The 18,185-nt window shown below is 48.4% G+C and overlaps 1 protein-coding gene and 1 long non-coding RNA gene across 5 annotated transcripts in view; one reads left to right on the top strand and one right to left on the bottom strand.

The window, feature by feature from the left end:
* The window catches only part of NELFA (negative elongation factor complex member A), a 27,353-nt gene extending 13,022 nt beyond the window's left edge, over window positions 1-14,331 (bottom strand). Inside the window, exon 1 of one of the 2 annotated variants that reach the window (XM_086705630.1) lies at window positions 14,122-14,331. In XM_086705630.1, the coding sequence (XP_086561756.1) occupies window positions 14,122-14,331 (210 nt within the window). Of the gene's footprint in view, window positions 1-9,931; window positions 10,019-14,121 lie in introns of those variants that run through there. The other variant, XM_086705631.1, reaches the window with a different exon arrangement.
* On the top strand, window positions 14,256-18,185 carry LOC147582153 (uncharacterized). 3 transcript variants are annotated; one of them, XR_015250651.1, is made up of 3 exons: window positions 14,256-14,394; window positions 15,370-15,927; window positions 16,114-18,185. It is a non-coding gene; the product is annotated as an uncharacterized LOC147582153 (long non-coding RNA). The 3 variants fall into 3 exon arrangements; XR_015250652.1 differs by lacking the exon at window positions 14,256-14,394 and having other exon boundaries at window positions 15,027-15,633; window positions 15,781-15,927; XR_015250650.1 differs by lacking the exon at window positions 14,256-14,394 and having other exon boundaries at window positions 15,027-15,927.

The raw sequence follows: 18,185 nt of genomic DNA, 5'->3' as shown, positions 1-18,185 counted from the left end.
GACACTCACAGAAGAAACACAAGGTAAAGAAACAGGGAGAAAACAGCTATGTGACTGGAGCGATGCTCCTATAAGCAACCAAACAGCCGAGGCCATCCCGAGTCAGGAGAGGCCACCCAGAGCCGTGAGACGCTATGTTTCTGTTGTTCTAAGCCATCTAGTTTGTGCTACTTTGTTACAGCAGCCCTGGCAAACTAATACAACAACCCTAAGGCAAAATGGACCGTAGTTTCTAAAAATGTTAACAAAAAAAGGCAGGGAGGTTAAAAACAAAAAGACTACTGTTATGGACTGAATGCGTGTTCCCTCAAACTACACGCTGAAGCCCTAATTCCCAGTGTGATGGTAGCGGGAGGGGACGGGGTCCTAAGGGAAGGGGTGCCTGCCTTTTACAAAAGGGATCCCAGACCTCTCTTACGGTGTGAGCACACAGCCTGAAGGCTGCCGTCTGCAGGCCAGGAGGACAGCCCTCAGAAGACATTGAATCAGCTAGCACCTCGGTCTCGATGTCCTATAGTCCAGAATTGTAAGAAAGTAAATGTCTGGGGCTCCTGGGGGCTGTCGGTTGAGCATCCAGCTTTGGCTCAGGTCATGATTTCGTGGTTCCTGAATTCGAGCCCAGCATCGGGCTCTGTGCTGACAGCTCAGTGCCTGGAGCCTGCTTCGGATTCTGTGTCCACATCCCCCCCCCCCCCCCCCCCCCCGCTCTACCCCACCCCTGCTTGTGCTCTGTCTCTGCCTTTCAATAATGAATAAACATTAAAAAAATTAAAAAAAAAAAAAGAAAGTGAATGTCTGCTGCATTGTGTTTCATTATGGCAGACCAAACCTCATTCATTCATTCATTTATATTTTAAATGTTTATTTTCGAGAGAGTGCAGGCAGGGGAGGGGCAGACAGAGCACGACAGAGGAGCCGAATAGGGCTCTGAGCTGACAGCAGACAGCCTGACACAGGGCTCGAATTCACAAATTATGAGATCATGACCTGAATCAAAGTCAGATGCTTAACCAACTATGCCACCCAGGCACCCCCAAACCATTTTTAGATTAAACCAAATCTTCAGCAAGAATCCCACTTTCAGGAGCGGCTGGGTTGCTTAGTCGGTTTAGTGTCCGACTTCCACTCAGGTCATGATCTCACAGTTCGTGAGTTCGAGTTCAGTGTCGGGCTCTGTGCTGAGAGCTCAGAGCCTGGAGCCTGTTTTGGATTCTGTGTCTCCCTCCCTGTCTTCCCCTCCCCTGCTCATGCCCTCTCTCTTTCTCTCTCAAAAATAAATAGACATTAAAAGAAAAAAAAGAAGAATCCTATCTTCAACCGTGTTCTCATGGTAGCTTTCATTGGGTCTCTGGGGGGAGGCAGATGCTGGAGTAAGGACCTTCCAGTTCTTGCCAAGAGGGCAACGCCGCATGCCCTAAAGCATGCACACACACACACTCTCTCTCTCATATACACACAGCGTCACAAATCCATGAGAAAAATGCATGCATCTAAATGCATGGTTGGACACAGATCTTGGACTCAGAACAGAGAAAAGTGAGACTGGCTTCCAATATAACAGCACATACAAAGGTGCACTCCTGACGCATTAAAGACCTATCTGTGAATGGAAGAACTACACAGTGAAAAGAAACAAAAGAGGCACATCTAACGACTTCTTTTTAAAAAAATTTTTTTCAACGTTTATTTATTTTTGGGACAGAGAGAGACAGAGCATGAACGGGGGAGAGGCAGAGAGAGAGGGAGACACAGAATCGGAAACAGGCTCCAGGCTCTGAGCCATCAGCCCAGAGCCCGATGCAGGGCTCGAACTCCCGGACCGCGAGATCGTGACCTGGCTGAAGTCGGACGCTTAACCGACTGCGCCACCCAGGCGCCCCTCTAACGACTTCTTAAAACTTCAAAAGCACAAAGCATAAACCAAAAACTTACTGTGTATTAAAATGAAAGATTTCTGTTCAGCGAAGGACAAATGAAAAAGTTAACAGGTAACAAAATGGCAGATGCAATCTGTAATGTTCAAAACCAGCAGTGTTTACTACCCAAAATATACAGAGTCCCTGCAAATCAACAAGACAGCAACCCCAACAGAAACAAAGGCAGATGCTATTAATAGGCAACATACAAAGGAAATTTGACAAGGCAAGGAACACAGGGGACAGATGCCTCAAATGAACACAAACTATCAATTTCCAACCATCTGATCCACAAAACCAGAAAAGTGGACAAAACCAGGTGTGACAAGAGTGAGGGGGAATCAAGTACCCTCAGGCACTGCAGGTGGGAGTGTGGACACTACAATGTCACCACTTAAGCAGATACATTCTGTGACCCAACACTTCCACCTGGGCGTAGATTTCAAAGATAGCTCCACAGTGACCCAGGGGTAAGAAGCCCTGTCCTACAGCACTGCTTGTTACAACCAAGCTGGTTGCAGCCTGCCACCCAGGGCTGGAGGGACGTGCACAGGGACACCAACTGCGGGGGCACAGTTGAGCAGGAGTCAGCCCATTTTTCTCTGAAGGGCTGGACAGTGACTATTTTAGGGCTTGTGGGCCACATGGCATAGGGGAGGGGAGGGGAGGGGAGGGGAGGGGAGGGGAGGGGAGGGGAGGGAAGGGAAGGGGAGGGGAGGGAAGGGAAGGGAAGGGAAGGGAAGGAGGGAGGAAGATATGAGACAGGCTTAAATAAACTTTTCAATAACGTGCAAACATTCTTAGCTCACAGACCATACAGACAGGTCACAGGTCTATTTATCAACCCTTGGATTAGATAAACAGCAACATGGCTGAAAATAATTAAAAATAATGTTTTGTTTAAAAAAAATGAACTGAAGGGGGGCACCTGGATGGCTCAGTTGGCTAAGCATCGACTTTAGCTCAGGTCATGTTCTCACAGTTCATGACTTCAAAGACCCACACTGGGCTCTGCACTGAGTGCTGAGCCTGCTTGGGATTCTCTGTCCCCCTTTGTCTCGGTCCCTCCCCCACTTTGCGTGCCCGTGCATTCTCCCTCTCAAAAATGAACATTTAAAAAAATAAATGAATAAAAAAAATTGCTGAAGTATGTAGACAATATAATTTTACATCAATTAAAAGTAGTAAGTGGGGGTGCCTGGGTGGCTCAGTCAGTTAAGTGACCGATTTCAGCTCAAGTCATGATCTTGTGGTCTGTAAGCTTGAGCCCCGCGTCAGGCTCTGTGCTGACAGCTCAGAGCCTGGAGCCTGCTTTGGATTCTGTGTCTCGCTCGCTCTCTGTCCCTCTCCTGCTTGCTGTCTCTCTTTCAAAAATATTAAACATTAAAAAAAATTTTTTTTTAAATATGTGAAGGGGCCCCTGGGTGCCTCAGTCAGTTAAGAGTCCGAGTCTCTTTTATTTCGGCTCAGGTCATGACCTCACAGTTCATGAGTTCAAGCCCCAGGTTGGGCTCCGTGCTGACAAGCACCAAGCCTGCTCGGGATTCTCCCTCTCCCCCTCTCTCTGCCCTTCCCCCACTGGCTGTCTCTCTCTCTCTCTCTCTCTCTCTCTCTCAGAAATAAACTTCAAAAGTTTTTTTAAAAATATGGAAGATTTGCAACGTAAGACTGATAGAAAAGATGCTCAATGTCACTATCATTATGGAAGTACAAACTGACACCTATTAGGACGCCTGACTGTAGGGACACCTGGCTGGCTCAGCCAGGGGAGTGTGCGACTATTGATCTCAGCGTTGTGAATTCGAGCCCCATGTTGGGCACACAGATTACTTAAAAATAAACTCTGTTTCAAAAAATGCCTAAAATTAGAAAGGCGCTACCAAATGTTTCTAGAAGACAACTGGAGACCTCGTATGTCGCTGGTGGGAAGGTGAGTGGTACCGTCACCCTGGAGAGCAGTGTGCCTGGGTGGCTCAGTCGGTTAAGTGTCGGACTTGGGCTCAGGTCATGAGCTCATGGTTCGTGAGTTTGAGCCCCACGTCGGGCTCCCTGCTGTCATCGTAGAGCCTGCTTCGGATCCTCTGTCTCCCTCTCTCCTTGCCCCTCCCTCACTCATGTGCACGTGCAGGCTCTCTCTCAAAAACAAATGAACGTTAAAAAGAAAAAGGACCCAGCCATCCCTCTCCTACATGCTTCCTCCAGAGAAGAGCAGTGCGCGCAGGGACACAGCCGTAAATGGGGCATGCCCATATCGAGACAACCTACTCAGCAGTAAAATTATGAACTATAGGGAGCCTGGCTGGCTCAGTCAGTGGAGCGTGCGACTCTTGAGCTCGGGGTTGTGAGTTCCAGCCCCGGGATGGGTGTCGACATCACTTAAAGAAATAAGCTTAAAAACAAAAGTTATGAACTATTAGCATACGTAACACATGGGCGAATATTAAAATTATACGCTGAGTGAAAGAAGCGACACCTAAAAAACCCACTCTGTACGATTCCATGTATATAATGTTCTATAATGTGCAACTTGATCCGTAGTGACAGAAAGCAGTTGCCAGGAGGAGACGCGGGTTGTGATCCGCCGGAACCTTCACTGTCCTACTGTTACAGGTGTGTACATGTCACATTACACACCTTAAATACAGGCAGTTTAGATCACTTACACCTGAAAGGAAAGAAAAGTCCCCACCTAAAAGCAAGACACTCTTTTAAGTAGAACAGAATGGTTGTTGCCTACAGGGAACGTGGGAGCAGGATGTAGGGGTCAAAGAATAAGTGCGACAGAACAGCCTTAGTAGGAAGGAAAAGGAAGCCAGTAAAAAGTTTAACAGCAGACAGAAGTAAGGGATGGGGTGGTAAGTCAGGCACTATCCAGACCATAACAAAGAAAGGAAGCCACTAGAAAATATGGAAGGGGCTACCCAGGAAAGAGAGGAAAGTCCCATATGCACCTAACTGCAGAATCAGGGAGAAAGGGAGAGAAACTGGGGTGAAGGCAGTGTTTGAAGAAATAACTGCTGAGATTTTCTAGAACAGACAGATTAAAGACACCTGTAATTTGAAAAGTCCACCAAAACGTGCCACTGGAAACTCGCAGGACGACCGAGTGAACCACGGTCCTGCACCAATGGTCTGGGACCATCACAGCCGAGCCTACAGCCTGGTGCCAGGCTGCTGGCTCACTGTGGTGACACAGCTGCAGGCCAGAGGCTCACGGGCACCATCGCAGAGGGTCACGGGCACCATCGCAGAAACCTGTACTAGGTTCCAGGGGGACAGCAAAGTTTAGGTGAAATTTCAACGAAGTGGTGAGTCCGTGTGTAAAAAAGGTCTGTGTCAGAACCGTGACGCAGACCTGGGTCCAGTGTCCTTGGAAACAACACAGGTAAGAGAGGTAGAAGTCACGTTCAGACCCTCCTCATCTGACCCTCCGCCCCTGGGTTGGAAACTGAGGCTGCTTCTGTGTGTCTAAGCATCTGAGATCCTCCAGGTACAAATGGGACATTTCCTTCTTCCTGAGTTCAGACAGCCAAGTTTCTGAGTCTGTAATTTCAGTCAACGGTTTCTCAGTAAGACAGCCACGCGAGGGAAGGGCTCAGCACTTCACAGCAGCAGTGTGTGTCCTTGGGGGAAACTGGGTATCGTTCCCTGTGCAGCTGGCCTTGTCATTTTGACCCTCCAGCTGAGACATCTCTCGCCCTCCCGGTCACTGGTCACTGGAATCCCCAAGACTTCCCATGGTCACCCCGGACCTGGCTAACTCTACAGAATACACAGAATCTCCCGGTCCCGCTGTTCTAAGACTTCCACTGGCGCCAATGTCAGTGTCTTAGACCACAGTGGTCACTGGTGTTTTCCAGTAGCATTTATTTCCTAGAATGCCTTTTCAAATACAGCTCAAACATCCCAAAGTCACTATTCACATTTTATGACACTCTGTAGTCAGCAAGACACCTCATGCACATAATACCCTGAAATCGTTCGCCTCCATTTTCAAGGCATCATTCTGACTCCCCTAGCCAGAATAAAAGTTTCTTAAAGAGCAGGAGCCCTAACCTACTTCTGTACCCCTTACTAAATAAACTAAAACACTGGATCATTCAAATTTCTTTTCCTCCCCCCGGTATTAGCCACAGACTGTTGTTTACTTAGCTTTTAAGAAGACTAGATACGTCATAAAACTAGTAAACTGGTTTCAGGATTTCACAATGAAACACAGGTTGTAGCAGATGCTGTTGTGATGGTTAAACTTACGTGTCAACGTGATTGGGCCGGGGGTGCCGAGACGTCGAGACATCGGGCCAAACGTCAATTCTAGGTGTGTCTGGATGAGATTAACATTTGAATTGGCACACTAGATAAAGCAGATTGCCCTCCCTGGTATGGGTGGGCCTCATTCAACCAACTGAAGACAGAACTCCTGCTTGGCCAAAGTGGGACACTGGTCTTTTCCAGTCTTTGGATTTGGCCTGAACTACCGGCTCTTCTAGCATCCCTGCAGATCTTGGGACTTCTCTGATTCCTTAATCACGTGAGCCAATTCCTTCCACCACCACCCCCGTATATGGCATATGTGAGTATTTATAGGGCGTGCACTCACACACACACACACACACGCACACACACACACACACACCCTGTTGGTTCTGTTTCTCTGGAGAACTCTAACACACTGTGGACACGTCCAGCCCAATCATCTAGTCCCCCTGTATCTACAGTCTTATATAGAAAAACTTAATCTTTAGAATGACATTTCAAATGTATTAGATACTTAAATAACTTAAAGATAATTAAGATAGCTAAGTGAATTAAGATGTTTCAGCAAATTTGCTTGGGGCACCTGGCTGGCTCAGTTGGTAGTGCATGAGACTCTCGATCTTAGAGTTGTGAGTTTAAACCCCATGCTGGGTGTACAGATTACTTAAAATACTAACCAAAAAAAAAAAAAAAAAAAAAAAAAGAGGGGCGCCTGGGTGGCTCAGTCAGTTAAGCACCCAACTCTGGCTCAGGTCATGATCTCATGATTCATGCGTTCGAGCCCCACATCAGGCGCTCTGCCGTCAACACAGAGGCCACTTCGGACACTGTCTCTCTCTCCCTCTGCCCCTCCCCTGCTCACAAACACCCCCTCTCTCTCAAAAATAAATAAACATTTAAAAAAATGGGAAAAATAAAAAAGTTTTAATACTAAGAAAATAAAAACGCTTTTCAGAAAAGTAAACTACCCAGAATGGCCTAATCCTTTTGCAACCTAGCCAATAATTCCTTTATTATAGTTTCTTGTAATATAGGGGCACCTGGCTGGCTCAGTTGGTATAGCATGAGACTCTTGATCTTGGGGTCATTGAGTTCAAGCCCCATACTGGGCGTAGAGCTTACCTTAAACACACACACACACACACACACATACACACACACACTGGTGTGGGGGGGTGCCTGGGTCTGAGTGGCTCAGTTGGTTAAAGCTCTGACTCTGGACTTCTTATTTTCCACTGAGGTCATGATCTCACAGTTAATGAGATAGAGCTCCGTGTTGGGTAGAGCCTGCTTGAGATTCTCTCCCCATCCCCTCTCCCAATCAGATGCATGCACATGCATACTCTCTCTCTCAAATAAATAAATAAAAATTGTTTTGGTATTATGAAGTCCCAGAACTACATATATTGATATATATCAGTGAAAGAAAGCTGATATATCTATATTAAAGTTGGACCAAAAAAGACTTTAAGCACAAAAAACATTACCACATACAGAAAGCTCTATATAAAGATCCATGGTTCAGCTTAACAGGCAACTAAAACAATTCTAAACTTGCATGCACCTAATAACATAGCCTCAAAATATATAAAGCAAAAGCTGATAAAACGGTAAGGAGAAATGAACAAATCTATAATCATAACAGAGATCAACATACCCCTCTCACTAATAAATGAAGTAATTCTTTTAAAAACCAGTAAGACTACAGTAGACCTATACAATACAATAAACAAACTGACCTAATGAACATATACAGGGCAATGGATCTCAAAACTAGTGAATAAATCTGCTTCTCAAGTTCAATCACAATGTCTACAAAAACTGACTACATATTTTGCCATTAAGCAATCTTAAATTTCAAACAACTGAAATAATGTAGACTGTATCCTGATGAGCACTCAATACAGCTAGAAATCACTAACAAAACATAACTAAAATCTCTCCCTCTCCAATGTACAGAAACTAAGAAACAATTCTAAACTACAGTGCCAGTGAAGAAATCACAGAAATGAGGAAGTATTGCGACTTAACGAAAATGCTATTTAACAAAACTTGCAGAATGCAGCTAAAGCTGTGATTACAAAAAACCTTGCGGCTTTATACATGTATCTTAGGGAAAAAGCATTGAAAATGAGGTCAGCTTCCATCTTAAGAGATTAGTAAAAGACCAAAAGAAAAAAGGAAATACAAGGAAGAAGATAATGAAAATGAAAAAAAAAGTAGTTAAACAGATAACAAATACATAACATAACAGAGAATATCAACAAAGCCAACAGTTGGTCCTTTGAAGTTCTATAAAATTAACAAATATCTGGTGAGATAGATCAAAAAAAACAAAAAATGAAAAAGGGACCATCACTACACATGCTTCTGATATTAAAAAGAGAAGAGGATATTAACTACTTTATGCCAATACATTTGAAGTTTTAGTAGAAATGGTCAATCCTTTAAAAAAAAATAACATCAGGGGCGCCTGGGTGGCGCAGTCGGTTAAGCATCCGACTTCAGCCAGGTCACGATCTCGCGGTCCGTGAGTTCGAGCCCCGCGTCGGGCTCTGGGCTGATGGCTCAGAGCCTGGAGCCTGTTTCCGATTCTGTGTCTCCCTCTCTCTCTGCCCCTCGCCCGTTCATGCTCTGTCTCTCTCTGTCCCAAAAATAAATAAACGTTGAAAAAAAAAATTTTTTTTTAAAAAATAACATCAAACTTTTACTTAAGAAGAATATAAAACAGGGTGCCTAGGTGACTCAGTCAGTTGAGCATCCAACTCTTGATTTCAGCTCAGGCCATGATCCGAGGGTCATGAGATCTAGCCCTGCATCCCACTCTGTGCTGACATCATGGAGCCTGCTTGGGATTCTCTCTTTCCCTCTCTCTGCCCTTCTCTCACTCACACACATGCACACAGCACTCTCTCTCAAAATAAATAAATAAACTTTAAAAATAAAATAAAGATAATAAATAAGAAAAAAAAAAATCAATACTCAAAAATCTCTCCACAAAGGAAATCCAGGCTCCCCCACATAGCTTTATTACTAAGTCCTACCAAACATTTAGGAAGAAATAATCCGATTATTAAACTCCAAAGAAAAGGAAAACAGAGGATACACCACAATTCCTTTTATAAGGATAGCATAACTTCAGTACCAAAATATGACAAGGACAATTTCAAAAAGTAAAATTAAAGGTTAATTTCACCCAGGAACATAAATACAAAATTCTTACACAAAATATCTGGGCAACATAATCCAACAATATAAAATGACTAAATTAGGTTTATACCTCAGGGATGCAAAGCTGGTTTACAATTGAAACTATTCTATAAATGTGGTGAGTTACATGCCAAGGGATATTTTAACCATCTGACAAATTTCAAAATCCATTCATGTTCACACTATTAGGATGGCTATGCCAGAAAGACTGATAACAACACAGTTGGGAAGGATGTAAGAAATTGGAACACTCAAAAATCACTCGTGTAAAATGTAAAAATGCTGAAGCTACTATGGAAAATAGTTTGGCAGTTCCTCAAAATAGTTATGATCCAAACAATTCTTCTCCAAGGCATATACCTGAGAATTGACATCCAATGTCCACATTGAAAACATATGCCCATAAAAACTTGTCATGAACTTTCACAGTATTATTCATAATAGTAAAACAGTATAAACAACCTAAATGGCCATCAACTGATGAATAAAATGTGTTCTATTAATACAATGGATATCATTCAGTTGCAAAAAAGAAATGAAATACTTACACGTGCTACAACATGGATGAGCCTTGAAAGTAGCCCGTCCCAAAAGACCACACATTGTATGATTCCATTCATATGAAATGTCCAGAATAGACAAATCATTAGACACAGAAAGCAGGTAAGTGGGTGCCTCAGGCTAGGGAAGGGGGGTAGGGCTGGAGGGGGAGACTGCTAATGGGTACAGGCTTTATTTGGGGGCTGATGAAAATGTTCTAAAATTGTCTAGAACGATGGTTACACAAATGTGAAGATACTAAAAGCTGCTGAATTGTACATTTCAAATGAGTGAATTGTATGCTTTGTAAATTATATCTAAATAGAACTCTTAAAACTCATTCATGATTATAACTTAAAACAAAATCTAGAAATAGAGAAGAATTTCCTTAACCAGACAAAAGCTAGCCATCCAAAATAATAGGAAACATAGTATTTACTGGCAAAACAGTCCAAGTTCTTCCTGTGTGATGAGAAACAAGACAGAGTCCTGGTGAGCCCAGTAAGGCAAGAAAAAACATAACTGGAAAGAGCATAGGAAAGACACAGAAAAATAGTTTACAGAAAAGATTATTACAATTAGTAAGCCCTTGGCACAGATACTATTCACAAACTCATCTAAAAAATAAAATTTTAAGGGGCGCCTGGGTGGCGCAGTCGGTTAAGCGTCCGACTTCAGCCAGGTCACGATCTCGCGGTCCGTGAGTTCGAGCCCCGCGTCAGGCTCTGGGCTGATGGCTCGGAGCCTGGAGCCTGTTTCCGATTCTGTGTCTCCCTCTCTCTCTGCCCCTCCCCCGTTCATGCTCTGTCTCTCTCTGTCCCAAAAATAAATAAACGTTGAAAAAAAAAATTTTTTTTTTAAATAAAATTTTAACAGATACCACCTACAACAGCATGAAAAATGTGAAATATCGAGTAATACATCTAACAGGATGGCAGGCCTCTGTGGAGAAAATCGTTAGCAGTTCATAACAAATATTAAAGCAGATCTAAATAGAGAGATATGTCCATATTCACAATCTATCAGATTGAGTATTATTAAGACGGTTTCACCCCAGAATGCATCGTGAGTTCAACTCGGTCTTCCATGTCGGTCAAAATCCCAACGTGAGGTATGTGTAACCTCAGAAGGGAAGATCAAACACACGTGGAAGTAGAACCGACCAAGAATAGCCCGAGATGCCCCTGAAGAACAAAGCGGGAGGGGCCGCTTGTCAAGGCTTCTGTGTCAAGCGGCGGTAAGAGGACTCAGTGGGCTATTAGCACAATGACACATTCAAATGGCCTGAAGAAACAGAGCAGAGCCCAGAAGCGACCCGAAGCAGTGACAGTGCAAATCAACGGGGAGAGACAGCTGTTTCCGGAAGTGGTGCTGGACTCACTGGACATCCATATGGAAAGCAAAACTGCACTCCCAGCCTCACAGCACAATCAATTCCAGGTAGACTGAAGACTGGCAAGTGAAAGGCAGACTGTGCAGCTCAAACCGGACAGCAGGAGCCCCACCACCCCCGCCCCCCACAGGGAGGCACATGCCCGGGGAGACAAAATCCCTCCCAATCACTGAGGGAGGCGGGACGGTACTGGTACAAGCACACACGTAGAGCTAAGAGCTTCCGAACGTCCGAAGATTCCAGGAAAGGGGCTAAGTCAAGCTGAAACTGGAAAACATCTGTAACACAAACAACTGAAAAAAGGACTGCTACCCAACGTACGTATGTATGTATGTGTATTTTCAACCTACGTAGCAATTTAAAAAAGACAGGAAAACACAGAAGATTTGAATATTCACAAAAAATAAAATCAGTGAATAAACACACGAACCACATTAGTAGTAGTAGCTCAACCATAATAGTATTAAGGCAAATACAAGTTAAAACCACTGAATGAAGTGCCTACACTTAATACTGTACTGCATATTTGAAAGCTGTCAAGGGAGTAAGTCTTTAAAAGTTCTCATCACAGGGCGCCTGGGGGGCTCAGTCAATTAAGCGATGGACTTCGGCTCAGGTCATGGTCTCATGGCTCCTGAGTTCCAGCCCCTGAAGGGGCTCTGCTCCGACAGCTCAGAGCCTGGAGCCTGCTTGGGATTCTGTGTCTCCCTTGCTCTCTGCCCTCCCCCACCCCCTCTCAAAAATAAATAAACATTAGGGGAGCCCGGGTGGCTCAATGGGTTGAGCTTCCGACTTCGGCTCAGGTCATGATCCCTTTGCGAGCCCAGAGCCTGCTTCGGACTCTGTGTCTCCATTTCTCTCTCTCTCTCTCTGTCTCTCTCCCCAACACACACACACTCGTACACTGTCTCTCTCTCTCAAAAGTAAACATTAAACACTTTTTTAACGTTCTCATCACAAGAAACGATCTGCATATATGATCGATGTATTGACGTGATCACACAATACATACAAACACTGCATCGTTATGCTGCACACCCGAATATAACTATATAACTAATGTCACTGTAGGTCAACTATACCTCAATTTAAAAAATGGAGTAGGTACTTTGGGAAAAAACAAACAAGAAAGCCCCACCAAACACCTTCCCACACCCTCCAGGCCGGCAGGCGCCGGTGAGGAGTCCAATTGGATACAACCACTTGGAAAAACAACTCAGCATCGTGCCGAGCCCCCCCCCCCCCCGCCCCCCTCTCCCGCCCCCGAGTTCCAATCCCAGAAACCGTACCCTGGACAGAGACACGCTTGCGGACACCCTAACGCAAACACCGCGACGCGGGCAACAGCAGGGCGCCAGCGCACAAAGCTGGCCGCCAGCCACGGTCTCCCCAGGACGGGGTGGACGGAGAGCTGCCGGCCCCGGGAAGGGAAGGCCACTCGCAAGGAAAATGGCCCAGGGCCGGCGGCAGAGCGGACGCGCCACGCGGGAAGCGGCAGCCCCCGGCCCGTTCCAGCCGAGGCCCGCCCACTCCCGGCAAGGCACCCGCGGCGGTAAAGGCACGCGGGCCTCGGGCGGGAGGCCGGGCGGCGCGGACCGGCCCCCCGCGGGCGCTTCGGCACAGCTCCCGCACAAGCCACCAACCACCGCAGCGTCGCTGCGGGCCGCCGGCACCACGGCGGGGCTTCGGCATTCGGGAACACTAGTGCCGCGTGCACGAAAAGCGACGCCGAGGACCGTCCAGGAAAGCACAGAAACACACCCCTGCCCACTGACCCGGAAGACGGAAAATGGGAGGGTGGCAAGACTCCAAGGATTCAGGGCCCTAAACGAGCGGCTGTTCCGCCAGGGACCGAGACTGCGGGGCCACCAGGGCCGCAGGTCCTCCGTCTCGTCCCAGACGCCCGGCTCCGGGAACCCGCCTCCTCCGGGCAGCTCGCCGCCCCCCAGGCCGCTCGCAGCGCGGGAGCCCGCCGCAGCCCTGCCGCCAACAGGTGCCCCGGCCCCGCGGCCCCCGCCCCAACCTCCCCTCCCGGCCAGGGCGCACCGGCCGCTCCAGACCCCGGGACCCTAGCGCGAGCAGGGTGGGGCCTGTGGGGGGGGGGGGGAACGGGCCGGAGAGGGGGGCGGGGCTTGGGAGGAAGGAGTGAGGATCCGCGGGGAGGGGGTGTGAGGGTCGGGGACCAGGGGGTCCCGGGAGGGAAAGAGGATCCTCCGGGAGAGGGGTGTGAGGGGGAGGGTCCGGAGCGGGAATGAAGGTCTGCGGGGAGGGGGTGTGGGGAGGGGGCCCGGAGCGGGAATGAGGGTCTGCGGGGAGGGGGTGTGAAGGGGAGGGTCCGGAGCGGGAATGAGGGTCTGCGGGGAGGGGGTGTGAGGGGGAGGGTCCGGGGCGAGAACGAGGGTTCGCGGGGAGGGCGGATGAGGGTCGGGGACCAGGGACCGGGGCAGGAATGAGAGTCGGAGGGGGAGGGAGGTGTGGGGAGGGGGTCCGGGACGGGAATGAGGGTCCGCAGGAAGGGGTGTGAAGAGGAGGGTCCGGGGTGGAAACGAGGGTCCGCGGGGAGGGAGGTGTGGGAAGGGGGTCCCGGGCGAGAATGAGGGTCCGTGGGGAGGGGGTGTGAGGGGGAGGGTCCCGGGCGGGAATGAGGGTCCGCGGGGACGGGGGTGAGGGGGCGGTGGGCCGTGAGGGTCAGGGCCAGGGGTGCGAGGGGGTACGTTAGGGACGGTCGGAGGGGAGGGAGCAGGGCCCGGGGTCTCTGGTCACTGGAAGGGGCGGCCCGGGCCCCCCCACCGCCGCCCGCCTCACCTCGTCCACGGTGCGTCGCGGAAGGTGCAGCGTCCCGAGCAGCAGCTTGAGCTTCACGGCCGACGAGAGGCCATGGAAGCAGAGGCGGATGTTGTCGATGACCGCTGCGGTGAGCAGGGACGCGATGCTGGGCGGCGCCCACAGCTCGTCCGTGGCCCCCAGTTTGTTGTGCAGCCACAGGCCCGTATCGCTCTCCCGCATGGACGCCATCTTGGGGGGAGAAAGCCGGGCGCCGCCGAGCCGGCATCTTATGAAGACACCTACGCGCCCGCGGTGAGGACCCCCAACATGGCGGCGCCCGCCCGGACGAGCCGCGGGGACGTTTCCGGGGGGGGGCGGGGCCTCGGCGAGACGCTGTGCAGCGACGCCGAGGAAGGCCCGCCAGCCGCCGTAACATAGCATGGCGGCGTCCGCGGCCGGCTCTCTGGAAGGCCGTGGGAGATGACGTCACGAGAGGGGTGTCGTGCCCATGCGGCGGGTGGGCGGGGCGCCTGGGAGCAGAGGCCGGCGGCGGCCGGCGGAAGTCCAAGCGGGTGCTGCGTGTGCTCACTTGCGGGGTTGGCCGACGCCCCGGGGCGCCTGCCCGGCTGCGCGTGCCTGCTCGCTCCCCGTCGGGCCGCGAAGCAGATGGGGCCCGGCTCCGCGCCGGCCAGGCTGTCCCGGGTGGCCCGGAGGCAGGCTCACGCGTGCTTCCCTTGCGCATGCATGCATTCCTGCTTGCATTCATTCATGCGGCAAAGTGCACGGAGCACTTGCTTTGTGCCTGGTGCTGTTCCAGGTGCTGAGGATACAGTAGCGAGCACAGACCCAAACTTCGCCTTTGTGGGTTCCTCGATCCAGAGGTGGTGTGGAGAGAAAGAGCCGGGCGGGGGTGGGGGGGGGCGGTGGGCAGGAGTGATGGGAGGACGGAAGCCTGGCCAAACCTTCTGGTCCCCAGTGCCGCTGTTTGCCATTGGCCAGGCAGCTGTCCCAGGAAAGGACTGGGTGGCTCCATGTCCTCAAGGTCAGCTGCAGGCAGCTTTCCCGGGGCCTGTCCCGGACACCCACGCCTGCCAGACTTGGGCCTGCCCTTTCCAGATATACAAAGTAGGGGAGAATCAGCAGCCAAGCCCTTTTTAAGAGGAAGTCAGCCCTGCCTTGGCTCCAGCCGGCTCTGGGCATATAATCAAGGAAAGCACAAAATTGAGTGAGTGCCCCTCTGCCTGGAGGGGGCCCTCTCCACCTTGGCCGACCCCGTCCTTCCCCCAGGCCAGCTGGAGACATCGCTCAGAGTCCTGCTCAGAGGACGGGCCTCTGGTGGACCAGGAGGTGCTCTGGAGTATGCTGACAAACCGGGAGGAGTGAGGACGTGCTCACCATGGCATGGCATGGCATGGCATGGCATGGCATGGCATGGCATGGCTGGGGCCATGTCTCTGAGGAGGGGACACTGCAGCCGAGGGTGGAAGAGACGGCAGGTAGTGAGCAGGAGGAAGGGCGACCACACCCGGAGCACCTCAGTGGCTCAGGAAGGTACCGGCCTCCCAGTGCCTCCCCCCCCCCCCCCACACACACACATCTACCCCTCCCCTGTCACAGCCAGGACCTCCTTGTCTCGGGAACATGCCTGTGCCCAAATCTCCCCTTCCGACCTGTTCCTTCTGCTCTCCACTCCCATAGGCTCCGTCTTTCCACCTCATTAAGACGGCTGTGGGGAGGGAGGTGGGACACACCCACTGCCTCCCCTTTCCTTCTGCACCTGGCTGGTGGACAGATCTGCAGTCCAGACCCCTCAGATCCAATCCCACGGCTCACTTCTCTCTCCAGGTACCTCCCCCCGCCCCAACTCTAATGTGTTGGGAGTGTGTACTGATGTGTGTCTCATTAACAAACCTTCAGTGTTACGTGTACGTTTGTGTCTTGGATGGTCAGAGGTGAGATTATGCCCAATCTTGAATGCGCCACATTTAGGCTTTCCATTCCTCTAGGATTAAACTCTCACATTGCTTCTAGTTGCCCATCCTACAGACAACCCACGATGTGGACCCTCCTACGAGTCCCTCCAGGACTGTGTGTGAGGATCTGCGAGGTGCATGCCCCACAGTGGAGGGAGTGACCAAAGGGCACCCAGGAAGGAAGAGATAGTGCCTAGAAGAGAAACCCAAATACTTGAGAAGCAGGGAAGATGCTTAAACTTCTCAGTAACCTGAAAAGTCCAAATTAACATAACGAGATGCCCTGTTATACCCATTCGATTGCAGAATTAGAAAGTCAAAAGTTTTGCTGTCGTTTTTTAAGTAATCTCTACCCACAATGTCTCAAACTCAAGACCCTGAGATTAAGAGTTACATGCTCCACACGGACAGAGCCTGCCAGGTGCCCTACAAGTTTTTGTTTTTAAATGTGGATATCCAATTGTCCCAACACCATTTGCTGAAAAGACTATTTTTCAAATGAGCCACCTTTGAACCTTTGTTCAAAATCTGTTGTCCATATATGTGTGGGTATATCTGTGGACACTTTTGTATCCTGATTTATTCATCTGTCTTTACACCATGCTGTCTTGATTATTATAGTTTGATGATTCATCTTGCAATCAGGTAGTGTTTGTCCTCTGACTTTGTTCTTTTGCAAAGTTATTTGGCTATTTTACACCCTTTGCATTTCCATATGCATTTTAGAATCATTTGTCAATTTCTAGGAAAAAAAATGTGTGGGCATAGAGTTGTTCGCAGTGTTCCTTTATTATCGGTTTTAATGTCCGTGGGATCTGCAGTGATAGCCTGTTATTAGTAATTTGTATCCTCTCTTTTAATTTTTTTTCAATTGAGCTATAATTGACATATATTAGTTCCAAGTGTCCAATATAATGGCTTGATGCTTATATATATTATTCTTTTTTTCTTAGTTAACCTGGCTTGCAACTCATCAATTCTATTGATCTTTTCGAAGAATTAGCTTTGGTTTCATTGATTTTTTTCTATCGATTTCATGTCTTCAACTTCACTCATTCCTACTCTAATTTTTTTAAGTTTATTTTCATTTATTTTGAGAGAGAGGGGAGGGACAGAGAAAGAGGGAGGGAATGAATCCCAAGCAGGTTCCACACTGTCAGCACAGAGCCCAATGTGGGGCTTGAACTCATGAACCCTGAGATCATGACCTGAGCCAAAATCAAGAGCCGCACTTGACCGACTGAGCCACCCAGGTGCCCCTCTGCTCTAATTTTTATTATTTATTTTCTCCTGCTTATGTTGGATTTAATTTGCTCTTCTTTTTCTAGCTTCCTAAGGTAGAACTTAGATTATTGGTTATAGATATTTCTTATTTTCTGATATATGCACTAGATGCTATAAATCTCCCTCTAAGCATTGCTTTCTCTGCATCCCACAAATTTTGATAAGTTGGGTTTCATTTTCATTTAGTTCAAAATATTTTAAAATTTCTCTTGCCATTTCTTCTTTGACTCATGTTATTTACAAGAGTGCTATTTAATCTTCCAAGTATTTGGGGGGACTTTCCAGGCTTCTTTCTTTACTGATTTCTAATTTAATTCCACTGTGGTCAGAGAGCAGATGGTGTACGATTTCTATTCTTTCAAATTTGTTAAGGGGAGGGTTCTGGCCCAGAACGTGAACCGTCTCAGAGCGTTCCACGCGAGCTTACGGAGAATGTGTGTGCTGCCACTGTTGAGTGAAGTGGCCTAGAGTCCACTAGAGACTGGATTCAGGACTATGGATGGACGGCCTTAACCGTCCTTCGTGATTCTCTGCCCCCTGCCAGCGGGGTGTTGAAGTGTCCCACCGCAGTAGCGGATTCATCGGTTTCTCTCTTGTCGTTGCCTTGACATCTATTTTATCTGATATCAACAGAGTGATGCCAGTCTTATTTTTAATCAGCGTTTACATAATATGCCTTTTATCCATTATTTTATTTTTAGCCTTTCTGTGTGTCCTTATGATGTACTTGTGTCTCATATAAACAGCATATAGCTGTGTTGCGTTCGCTTTTTTATTCAAAAAATAAAATCTTTGTTAACTGGGATATTCTGTCCATTATCGTCGAATAAAACTCATTGATACGTT

Source organism: Puma concolor, chromosome B1 (genome assembly GCF_028749965.1).
Source record: "Puma concolor isolate L17-30 chromosome B1, mPumCon1.1.hap2, whole genome shotgun sequence".
NCBI classification, from domain to species: domain Eukaryota; kingdom Metazoa; phylum Chordata; class Mammalia; order Carnivora; family Felidae; genus Puma; species Puma concolor.
Note: the sequence above shows the minus strand (reverse complement) of the source record. Positions and strands in the feature narration are given on the sequence as shown.